The sequence below is a fragment of the Spermophilus citellus genome (genome assembly GCF_964194105.1).
Source record: "Spermophilus citellus genome assembly, chromosome: X".
Taxonomy (NCBI): Eukaryota; Metazoa; Chordata; class Mammalia; order Rodentia; family Sciuridae; genus Spermophilus; species Spermophilus citellus.
In genome coordinates, this window is record NC_138190.1 from 87747409 (window position 1) to 87760364 (window position 12956).

A 12956-nucleotide genomic window follows, 5' to 3' on the forward strand; every position below is an offset into this window, starting at 1 on the left:
CTTTGGCTGATTGACTTGGAACTCTCGGGTTTCTTTTTTTGGCCCCAGCTGTCCCTCCTATCTCGCCCGCCCCCGCCATCCAGGTGCTTTAGCGCCTGAAGCCACCGGACCTCCTGTGGCTTGAACCGCAGGCCAGACTAGACCCGAGCAGCCTACAACGTCCAAGAGTTTGGCGACATCTGCCCGGCCGGTTTGGCGGCTTGCACCTTGTGCCTTTCACTAGCAAAGTTTCTGGGTGGAGAAGCCCCTCCAGCCTTTGCTTGATTCCAGTAGCAAGCGTGCAGTGCTTCTCTTCCTAGTGACTGAGCTTGGGGACGGAGTAGTGACATTACTCCTGCCCCCAGCCCGGCTGTCTTGGAGGCGGGGCCTGGGGAATCCGTAGAGCCACCTGGAGAACCTGTGATTTGGCGCGGATCCTGAGAGAGCACCGGTGAACACATGAGAGGGCGAGCTAAGAGCCATAACCTAGAAGTAGCTAAGGTACCATGGCGCTGAACCCAATCCTCCAGGGAACGCTCAGACTGCGCCCTTTCTTCTGCTCTGGCTCAATTTGCTACTGAATTGAGAGGGCACACTGCTCAGAATATCTCCCGGGGAGTGAGATAGCAGTGTCTTGACAGAGTGGCTCCCCTCCTGCCTGGAGCCGGGGTGCGAAAGGAGCTGCCACGGAAAGGAAAACGCTGTTCCCATGTCTTTTCATACGCTTGGAATTGGACTCCAGACTCGGCGCTGGGATGCTTGCTTTTGCCTTGTCCAAATTTCTCAGCACGTATATTGACGATTGGATTCTTGGGCCAATCAAGAATCAAGTTCAGAGTGGTCCTCTTGGACTCTTCATCCCAGACTCCACATCTAATTGGGTCTAGAAGACAGGAGTCTCTGGTTCTAATTAGTTGATCTCCATTCTGGAATTCAACTTGACAGAGCCCACTTGACTGTTACTTGGACTGCAGTGGCTACAGGTTCTGTTGGGATGGGTGGAGTGGTGCTGTGAACACCAGACCACAACACTCAGAACCTCCACAATGGACAGAGTTTATGAAATTCCTGAGGAGCCAAATGTAGATCCAGTTTCATCTCTGGAGGAAGATGTCATCCGTGGGGCCAACCCTCGATTTACCTTTCCATTTGGTATCCTGTTCTCCACCTTTTTGTACTGTGGGGAGGCTGCATCTGCCTTATACATGGTTAGAATTTATCGAAAGAATAATGAAACCTTCTGGATGACATACACCTTTTCCTTCTTTATGTTTTCATCCATTATGGTCCAGTTGACCCTCATTTTTGTCCACAGAGATCTGGCCAAAGACAAACCACTGTCATTATTTATGCATCTAATCCTCTTGGGACCTGTTATCAGGTGAGCTCTTTTTAAATCTCTACATACCCCCTCAAAACTTGTGCAGAGAAAGAGAAAACTAATATTCACAAGACTGATACTGTGCCTCTAATCTTTTTACAAAATATTTATTTTTTAGAAGTACTTGGACACAATACCTTTATTTATTTTTATGTGGTGCTGAGGATCGAACCCAGGGCCTTGCATGTGCTAGAGGATGGTTCTACCACTGAGCCACAACCCCAGCCCCTGGGCCTCTAATCTTAATGACTCTCCCATTCCTTTCCATTCTTGGCTTCCCTGCCTGCCATCCAGAAAACTTATCTGGAACCTTAAGTGCCAAACTGATGAACATGTGGCATGTATCTGTGTTCCAAAACTGTAAATGATACCATCTAAGAGATTTCATTAAATTATGCATGATATTTGGATTTGGACTGTGGAAACTGATTTGAGATTAACAGATGTGGTCACCCTGTGCACACAGGCCAATAGCTGCAGAGTGTAATTTTTCCCTTGGTGCTGGATTGAACCCAGGGCCTTGGGTATGCTAGACAAGTGCTCTACTACTGAGTTACATACACACTCTGGGTTGGGTGGGGGTGTAATTTTAACTTTGTCTTTCAGACATTTTGTAAATGAGATGAAAGTTTTTCCTTGCATCCCTCATATCTCACATTTATTTTCTTTACCTTGAGCTACTTAGGCTGCTGCTGCTGCCATTTTCAAATTCTATAGTTATTTGACATCTGAAAAATACCAAAATAGCTACCAGTGGTAATCCGGTACCCCAACCCAATGTAGTTCATTTTTCTCTGTCAGGTCATCAAATCTCCTGTTTATTTATTTATTTATATTCTGCAATAAAAGTACGCAGTTGGAAGGGGGCAAAGGAATCCATTGCTGTCTGGATGCAGTAGCACAATGTAATAGAATCATGTGTTCCCATCCAGGTTGCTTTGAAGGGAAGATAATGTACTTAATTGTAGGGAGAGAGGAATCTGTGTCAACAGTCTCATTTGGATACTATAGGGTTTTCAAAGTAGACATTGCAAAACTTATGAGGTCAGGAGGGAGGAATGGACCAAGTGTGTCATGATTGCAAGAGAGACAAACACCTGCAGTCAGCTGAGAAATATGGGTCAGAGTGTTAATGTTGTAATTGGCTGGGAAGGTATCTCATCATTAAGAACTAAAAATAGGCTATGAAACTGGTTAAGGATGGAACTTCCCCCTTTATAAAAAATTTTATCTGTAAATACACATAATTTTACTGACAATTATACCTTCAAAAAGCTTGAAAAAAATTTTATCAGTATGGTTTTAATGGAGAGGAATTGATTAGGCTCCATCACAGAAAATATGAGATATCTTAGAGTGGCCTGGAATTCAGGAGACCTGGAATCTAGTCCTCCTTCTGCCATTGACTAGATGTGTGGCCTTGGTGAAATCTCAGAAGATGCCTTGGGCTTTAGTTCCCTCTTTTGTAAAATAAATTGTCTAAGCTAGATCACGAATCCTAAATGCTTGCAGGAACCAGGCAGGTAATTTAATGATTGATGTAGGGCAAGTATGAGAAAACCAGTAGTCTCACGTGTGATGATAAATGAAAACAAAGTCTCATTGTTAGAGAAATGTTGGGAAGTATCATGGTAATCTGGTGTCTGGGACCTGCCTATAGAGGAGGCAGCCATTCTACAACTCCAGTCCATTATCCATGTGAGGATTCAGAGCCAGTATTGCCAGATCTCCTAATTTTTCAGGAGAATTTCCCAATGCAGGATTTTATATGAAATGTCATGACTTTAAATATTGGCAACTGACTTAAAACAAACAACATTGTACAGTCCAAACTACATGTATTGGTCAGAAATGACTTAGCTGACTATATATAATCTTTGGACTGGGTGGTCTAAAGGTACTTTCCAGTTCTAAATTTTTGAAGTTATAAAGGAAGACCTCATCTTGAACTTGGAACCAAGAAATTTTAAGATGTCACTAGAGGAGCAAGGGGACCATTCTTCTGTCCCTTTTCAAATACAATATATTAAGATCTAGAATTCTCAAGAAGCAAATTTCAGACCCCAGGTTTCTTTTTTTTTTTTTTTTTCAGATCCCAGTTTTGACTTTTGCTTGTGACTTCCTAAGCTTCTTTGATTTGGACCCTCTGTATTCACTGTTTTTTTCATTTTTGTTGTTTAGCTTCCACTAAGAATAATTAAAAAAATATTTTTAGCCTCAATCACTTAAACCCACAGCAGGGAAAAGTAATTGAAAACTCATAAATTATATTCTTTTTTTTTGAGAGAGAGAGAGAGAGAATTTTTTAATATTTATTTTTTAGTTTTCGGCGGACATAACATCTTTATTTGTATGTGGTGCTGAGGATGGAACCCGGGCCACATGCATGCCAGGCAAGCACGCTACCGCTTGAGCCACATCTCCAGCCCATAAATTATATTCTTTATATGCTTAAATTCAAGGCCAATTACTTTTTACTAATCAAGTAGGAACCTGATTAGTGCTATCGAGCAAATGAAGGTGTTTGTAGGGACTGACTCTGTTACATGAAATCCAAACATTCTTCTGGAAATGAAAATGTACTCTGGTTTACTGAAGCTTATAAGCCAGGCAAACACCCTATTTCAAACCAGCCTTGAGAAGAGAAGAATAGCCTGGTGCAATATCAAATGCCTGTAATCCCAGTGACCTGGGAGGCTGAGGCAGGAGGATTGGGAGTTCAAAGCCAGCCTCAGCAACTTAGTGAGGCCTTAAGCAACTCAGAAAGGGCTGGGATGTGGCTCAGTGGTTAAGTGCCCCTGGGTTCAATCCCTGATACCAAAAAAAAAAAAAAGCATAAATAAAGAGTAATAGTTTATTCCACAATAGTGTGGATGGACTTGGGTTAAAATCTAAAATTTTTTGTGGAAAAGGCACTTATGCATTTTCCCTAATTAGGAAGAGATATTGCTTTTTCTTTTTTATTCTTTCCCAGGTCTTTGAGTTTGTCTCTAGAATGTGGGAAGTTTCTGGCTACGCACTTTGAATTGGTACACCTGAATCAATCTCTGGGCGATCCTGTGGAGAATGGCAGTCAGTGCATATTTCAAACCTTCCTACTGGGGGATAAAGACTAGAGAGCATATAAATCTCTAAGCTTGTCTTTCATCTATTTTTCTGTTAAATCTCATTGGTGCTATTATCCTCTCCTTCTGTCATTTTCACCCTGTATTCTTTGTTTTCCTTTTCATCCTTTCATTTACTCAGCAAATATTTATCAAATTCCCACTATGTGATAAGGCCTTTGAGCAAGATAAATACAACCCCTGCCCTCAGTCTATTGGGGAAGATGTCTTAATTTCCACCACAAATGTTCTTACTTGTCATTAAAAAAATAGCCCATAACTTCCATTGAGTTCAGAATTAATGGGGGAAGTGGTAACTCAGGTGTTCCAAAACAAGATGTTCTAGTTGTTTCTCATCTATTCACCACTTCAGAACTACTAGAGACTTCTGATACAATGGGGGAAATGAGAGAGATACAGCAGGAAATGTCTTATCACTATTTCAAGAGTGATAGATTTTCATAAGGATATTTTCTTCTTCATAAAGAAGTAATCAGGTTTAAAAGGCTATTGTTTTCCAACAGGTCTCATGACACAACAAAGGCACTTTCTTGAAAAAACAGAATTTGAGACCCCAATTATAGAGCTGAATGCCTTGAAAAAAGAATGCTTGGGGTTGGGGCTCAGTGGTAGAGTGCTTGCCTAGCATTTGAAAGGCACTTGGTTCAATCCTCAGCACCACATAAAAATAAATTGTGTCCATCTACAACTAAAAATATATTTTTTCTACCCCTACAGCTAAAAATAAAAAACAAAACAAAAAACCCAAACCAGGGCTTTTTGGAACCTTCACCTTTTTCTCTGAATAAAACATTTCCTCAAATCTATTTATTTTTTTTTTTGGTACTATGGATTAAGCCTAGGGGCGAGTCACCTCCCCAGCCGTGTGTGTGTGTGTGTGTGTGTGTGTGTGTATGTGTGTGTGTGTGTGTGTGTATCTAGAGACAGAGTCTCACAAAGTTGCTTAAGTCTTTGCTAAATTGCTGAGTCTGTCTTTGAACTCACGATCCTCCTGCCTCAGCCTCCAATGCAGGCCTGTTCTTAAGCAGACAAAATAATTTCCTGTCTTCCAAGAAGTACTTCTGAAATGGTGTTGTTAGGTTAGTAGATTAGACCAAACAGAAATGGACTTAGACTCACATAATTTGTAGAAGGTCTGACCAATCCTTTTTTTTAATATTTATTTTTAACTGTAGTTGGACACAATACTTTTATTTTATTTATTTATTTTTATGTGGTGCTGAGGATTGAACCCAGGGCCTCGCACGTGCTAGGCAAGCTCTCTACTGCTGAGTGGCAAGTCCATCCCCATGACCAATCCTTTGACTCACCAGAAATGAGCAGAAGAGAGTAAAAAGCAAAAAGTAGCATAACCTCCCCAAATTTCCCTCCTTGTTACAACCTCCCTTCCCAGGACAGCTTTAGTTAAGTTTCCATGATGCTTTACACCTGCAGGTGTTTGGAGGCCATGATTAAGTACCTCACACTGTGGAAGAAAGAGGGGCAGGAGGAGCCCTATGTCAGCCTCACCAGAAAGAAGATGCTAATAGATGGCGAGGAGGTGCTGATAGAATGGGAGGTGGGCCACTCCATCCGGACCCTGGCTATGCATCGCAATGCCTACAAACGTATGTCACAGATCCAAGCCTTCCTGGGCTCAGTGCCCCAGCTGACCTATCAGCTCTATGTGACCCTGATCTCTGCAGAGGTCCCCCTGGGTAGAGGTGAGTGGGGTCAGGAGAGGGGAGGGATCCACTTAAATCAAGGGTCTTAGAAGTTTAGCCTTGAGCTGTCCAATATACTGGCCACTAGCTTCATGTGACAATTTCAATGAGAATTAAATAAGATTAGAAATATACTGGTTCAGTAATACTGGCCACATTTCAAGTTTTCAATAGCCATGTAGGTTAGTGACTATTGTTTTGAATGGCACAGATTTAGAATATTTCCATTATCACAGAAAATTCTGAACAGCACTAGTAGTTAAAAAAAATTAGGGAGTCAGGCATCTTAGGCCTGCCTGATTTTTAAGTTGGAGCAAACTGTTTAGACTAAAAATGTTACAGATAAACCCTACCTGGCCTCAAAAGAAGCTAGTAACACCAACAGTCAGTAGGATATTTTCCCTTGTTCAGAGTGTTTAAATTATGATGTCAGTTGTTTTGTTTGTTTAGGGATGGCCATCTTTAGGAAGAGGTTCCCAAATATTACTGATCATCAGAATCATGTGGTAAGGTTCTTTTTAAAATCACATTTCCTCCCCAGATCTGAATTAATCCCAGAATGTGGGGAGGTCAGGAATCTGCATTTTTATGAAGTACCTTAATTGATTCTGAGCAGCCTGATTTGGGAACCACTAATTTAATAATTTTCTCCCAATGTCAGTGAAGAGAAAGCAAAAGGGTATGGGATGAATACTGAGGAGAATCAGACCTAGTTCAAGTTCTGACCCTTGCTGTAATCTTTGGAGGAAGTTATAAAGCAGTCACTGTCTTAATTTTTCACTTGTAAAAAAAATGGATCCTGAGATGAGTAAGACCTCCAGCAGAGGATGAAATGTGAGTCAGTGTTTTCAAAGTCAAGATAAAGTGCTGTTAATGAGTTTTAACAGCCTGTGATTTGCTTCATCTGCTTGGACAGAAGCTGGTATGGGTGTGGGTGCAGCTTTGGATCATTTTTTTTTTAATTATTTTGTGTTGATCCCGCTTGGCAAAGTCCCCTGTCTCAAATGCAGGGAGAACTAATTCCACTGAGAACATTTCATAAAGTTCTATTGGTTCTGAAGCTTTTCATGTACATAGAATTGACAGTAGTTTCAGGGAAATGATGATGGTTTTCCTCTTGAGAATTTTGAGGGTCATGAAATCTTCCAATTAAGATACATACGTATACTACAAAAGTAATACATGTGCAAAGTGATTGACCTACAGACAATTGTATATACACAGGAATTTTCCAGAAAGCTATGAAAGATATTACCTCTGAAGAGTGGGAATGACAAATTAGCAGACTTTTATTTTTACTTCAGTATGGCTTGAAATTTTTGCCAAGATCATGTACTATTATTTTTAGTCATTTTTTAAATTATAAAAATAGGACTAGCTATAGTAAAAATTCAAAATAAACAATAGATATAAAAAAGGAAATGTAAATTCACTCCCCCAAAATAATCTGTTAGCCATTCAATATGTATCATTCCAAATTTTTTACTATGTAAATATAAACATACAACATATATGTACATGTTTTGCCAAAAATGGACTGTATTAAACATGTTTTTCAGTGATATCAGCCTCAAAACTATGCTATTTTTCAATAGTTATTTATACATACATGTATAAGTATATAAAATATATTTCTCTTGTATGAATTGGAACATTCTTTTTCATTTCCCTAATTTTCTAAAGTTTCTAATTTTTCACAATTTTTTTCCAATTACAAATTATGCTACAGTTAACATCTTTATAAACATCTATGTATGTGAATTAAACTTTGTACAATAAATATATGGTATTAGAATTTCTGGATGAAAGAAAATGTGTGTTTAGAATTTTATTGATGCTGCCAAATAACTCTCTGAAAAGGGGTTTATGAATTTATACTCCCATTCACAGTATATAAAAGTATCTGTTTCCTCATATCTCAAACTAAATATTTATTTTTATAATTATAAGTAACTGGCTTTTAAAATAATTGGTTTTCTTTGTGGCTATAGCTAAGTATCTTTTATGTTTGGTCATTGTATGTGTTCTTTGAATTGCTAATTACATATTTTGCTCACTTTTTCTAGTGGATTGTTTATCTTTCAAATTAATTTGTAGGAGCTATTTACTTATTCTAGCATTAATTCTTTTTTTTTCTATGCACACAAACATGTGCATACATGTTTGTATATTTTTGTGTTTAAAATACACACATTTTCTATGTGCATATACATATCACACATGTGCAATACCCTACACTTAATGTGCACAATATGCTTTGCTATATCTTCTGGTATTGTGAATTATTACATTTTTATGTATTCAAATTCTTTATTGCTTATAGATTTTGTGTCTTTCTTACAAGAAAGGCCTTTCAGAGTCTTAGCTGATAGAGTAATTTACTCATCTTCCAAATATATTAGTGTCTAATATAAATTTGTCAATTTCCCCACCAAAGAATAAAGCAAAGCAAAATAATAACCAAAAGATCATGGGCTGGGGATGTGGCTCAAGCGGTAGCGCGCTCGCCTGGCATGCGTGCGGCCCGGGTTTGATCCTCAGCACCACATGCCAGCAGGGATGTTGTGTCCGCCGAGAACTAAAAAAAATAAATAAATGTTGAAAATTCTCTCTCTCTCTCACTCCCTCTCCTCTCTCACTCTCTCTTTAAAAAAAAAAAAAAAAAAAAAAAAGATCACATTTCATGGAGATTCTGATTGAAATTGCAGTAAATTATTCAAGTTATGGGATGTTCACAGGATCAATCAAATTCATATAGGAAGATGATAAATCTCCATTTCATTAAATGTTTTAACATGTACTTCAGTAAAATTATGTAGTTTTCTCACCATAAGTCTTGAACTTTAAAAAAAATTATTAATTTATTTTTATTGTTTTCATTATCAATGGACCTTTGTTTTATTTATTTATATGCAGTGCTGAGAATCGAACCCAGTGCCTCACACATGCTAGGCAAACACTACGCCACTGAGGCACAACTCCAGCCCAGGTCTTGAACATTTTAGAGCTTATTTCTAGGTGTTCTTTCAGTTTTAAAATATTAGTTTTTTTAACTTTTATTTATTTTTATGTAGTGTTGAGGATCGAACTCAGTGCCTCATACATGCTAGGCAAGCGCTCTAACACCTAGTTCCAACCCCACCCCTTAAATGCTAGGTTTAAGTGCAAGGACAGAGTACTGGTAAAGTAAATGTACATACTATAAATTTTAAATGGTAGGGGGGTGGGGGGTGGAGAGAGTAGAAAGACAGAAATTAGCAGATAGCTTTTATTAGGTTTCAGGCATTTCTCCAAGCAATTTACATGTAATTATTTCATTTCATCTTCAAAACAGTTCTTCAAGGTTATTATTAACCCCTTCTTATGAATGAGGAAACAGACTCCGGGAGGTTAAGAAAATTCCCCAAGGTCTTATAAGTAGTAAATGGCAAAGATTGGATGGAAATTCAGGATGTGTGCCTCCAGAGCCTATGTTTCTAACTATAGCAGCATTTTGATCTCTTATGGCATGAATCTATTTGTAGGGAGACATATGGAAAATGTTTTTCCATTTATTGGAAGCATCAGGTTTTCTTCCTTCTATTCTACTATTTTCAATAAATGAGTTCTAATTTAAGAGAAGGCATCAGCCACTTGACACTTGGCTCAATGTATAGTTGATGTTCCCATGTCAACAAAGAGTATCATTTCCTGAGGATAGGAATGAGAGTGGTTTAGACATACAAAAGTACTAGGTTGGGCTCAGTGGCACATGTCTGTAATCCCGGCAGTTTGGGCGGCTGGGGCAGGAGGATCGCAAGTGTGAAGCCAGCTTCAGCAATTCAGTGAGGCCCTAAGCAACTTAGTAAGACCCTGTCTCAATATAAAATATAAAAGGGGGGCAATGTGGCTAGTGGTTAATCTCCAGTACAAAAAAAAGAAGAAATTTAAGAGTAGCCACTTCGAGAGTCTCCCACTCTATTCTTTAAGATTCCAACACTACTTATTAGCTGAAGAAAATTCTTAGAAATGAGAGCTGTATTTTCTTTTGAATTTTCATGGGGAAGGCTTCACTTTTCTTGAAGATTAACTTGATATACTATGGCTCAAGTTTCTCTGGATCCATTATTTTTATAGGAAGAGAAAACTACAGATTTTCTTTTGGGGGAATACTCCTTAAACCTTCCACTTTTCTTGAGAGCACTAAACCCCACCCCTCACCCCTGCACCCCAGTAATCAGTATACTTTAACCAAAAAAAAAAAATAAGCAAAGGGCCAACTGTATGGTCTATAGTTAAGGAAGGTTAGGGAGCATTCTGCCTTTCTTGGCCCCTACTTTAACATCTAGTGTTATGGATGCCATGGACTGGGAAACAGAGTTTTAATGTTTTTAAACCACTCTACTGGAAGTTCAGAGATTCCTAATGTGTACTAACAAATAGGAGTGATGAATTGGCATTGCTGATGACAAATACAAGCAACTCTAGACTATCTCATGAATTGGGAAACTGAAGCACATAGATATTCAATGATTTCACAAGCTCATACACAGCTGAATCAAGGACTTCTAGGTATTCTTCATTAATTCCACACACATTTATTGTGCATCAACCATGTTCTAGTCAGTATGTTAGGCTCTGAGGATACAGCAGTGGGTAAAATAGATATGATCTCCTCTGCCCTCATGAAATATTTAGTATACTTTTTGACACATGCAACTGGAGTTAAATATTCTAGAAGCCCACACAAAGAAGATTTGCTCCTTGAAGAAAATATACATCAAAGAAGGGACTTCAATTAGAAAATACATTCTCTGAGTCTCCTAAGCTTGGATTTTTTTTTCAGAAAGTTTATTTATTTATTTATTTCCCTCATACAGTTTTTGCTCAGAAGCCTGCTCTGTTAGGTAGTCCTACCTGGAACCTTTATATGTCCTTTTCTTATATTAGTGACTTCTTAGTGTTTTAAGACCTACCCTTTTTTAAAAAAGCTTAGTTTGTACATTTATGATTATTAATGTATTACAGTATATGTTTATACTGAGCTACACTCCCAGCCCTCACTTTGATTTTGATTTGATTTTCCCTGATGATTAGTGATATTGAACACCTTTTCATGTATCTCTTGGCCATTTGGTCTTCTTTGCAAACATGTCTATTCAGGTGCATGTTATTTGTTTGCATAGCTGTTATCATACATGAATTTACTCTTAGGTGAGGCTCTGAAGTCCTACCTATCATCTCTGGACCTCTGGGTCTGAGTACAGGTTTTATACCAACATTGACTGCTTGCCTCTCTCCCCCTCCCCCATTCCTTGTTTTGTTTTGTTTTTACAGCTGTGCTAATGGTCTTTTCCCTGATGTCTGTAACCTATGGGGCTACCCTCTGCAATATGTTGGCTATCCAGATCAAGTATGATGACTACAAGATTCGCCTTGGGCCACTAGAAGTCCTTTGCATCACCATCTGGAGGACGTTGGAGATCACTTCCCGCCTCATGATTCTGGTGCTCTTCTCAGCTACCTTGAAGTTGAAGGCTGTGCCCTTCTTAGTGCTCAACTTCCTGATCATCCTTTTTGAGCCTTGGGTTAGGTTCTGGAGGAGTGGTGCCCAGATGCCCAATAATATTGAGAAAAATTTCAGCCGTGTTGGCACCCTGGTGGTGCTGATTTCAGTCACCATCCTCTATGCTGGCATTAACTTCTCTTGCTGGTCAGCTTTGCAGTTGAGGTTGGCAGACAGAGATCTTGTTGACAAAGGTCAAAACTGGGGACATATGGGCCTGCACTATAGTGCGAGGTTGGTAGAGAATGTGATCATGGTCTTGGTTTTTAAGTTTTGGGGAGTCAAAGTATTGCTGAATTACTGTCATTCCTTGATTGCCCTGCAGCTTATTATTGCTTATCTGATTTCCATTGGTTTCATGCTACTTTTCTTCCAGTACTTGCACCCATTGCGCTCACTCTTCACCCATAACGTAGTAGACTACCTCCACTGTGTCTGCTGCCATCGGCACCATCAGCGAAGGGCTGAGAACTCAGAGCCAAGCTTTGAGGCTGAAACAAGACAAAGCATTGTCTGATTCTATCTTCTGAGTATCATGGGATGGTTTGGGGGTTGCCAAGATCAACTCTGAAATTGAAGGAGAGGGTGAGGCTCATGGATGAGTACTCAACAGAACATTTTCTTGAGTATTCTGGTAAGTCTATCAGAAGAGTGACCCCCAAATAGGTTTTACTTCTTGGAGATTTACTGCTATGTTGGGAAACCAGGAGTGGAACAGTCAGAAATATTGTTCACACCCCTTCTACCCAGGTCAGTTGAGATAACTGACCTCTAAGCACCTTAGGCTCTCTGTGACTTTTCAGGTCTGTTTGTTTGCTTGGGGCAAAAGAGTTTGCCCAAAAGGTGCTGAAGACTCAGAATCTCACTAGAATATATCCTGCTAAACAGAGTATGTGGCAGCTTCCTAGATATGGGTATCTCTCAGGAAACCCTCTGACTATTGTGGAACCTACAGATATGAGTGTGACTAGATTCTTTCAACTCCAATGAGAAGCTCTGACCAAGAAGAAAAAAGCTCCACCGTTAAAAGAGCTGCTCCCCAGATGTATTAGATCTCTATTAGGATTTTACTAATGGCCATTCACAGGTCATTTGCAGTGGCCTTTCATAGGTACACCTTGAGTAGGGAGTGCAGGGTAGGGTTCCTTCAGGGTGTAAGCCAGAATGACTCTTTTCTTAGGAACCTGCATGGGCATCCAGTTGTCAAGTGGAATGGTTACTTA

The 12956-nt window shown here is 39.4% G+C and overlaps 1 protein-coding gene across 1 annotated transcript; it reads left to right on the top strand.

Annotated features, from left to right (window-relative positions):
* Nucleotides 1–1025: 1025 nt before the first annotated feature.
* On the top strand, nucleotides 1026–12250 carry XKRX (XK related X-linked; the record flags this gene model as incomplete). Its single annotated transcript, XM_081278155.1, has 3 exons — nucleotides 1026–1360; nucleotides 5920–6188; nucleotides 11505–12250. The coding sequence occupies 3 exons, from the start codon at nucleotides 1026–1028 to the stop codon at nucleotides 12248–12250; spliced, it is 1350 nt and encodes a 449-aa protein (XP_081134281.1).
* Between the last annotated feature and the right edge of the window lie 706 nt (nucleotides 12251–12956).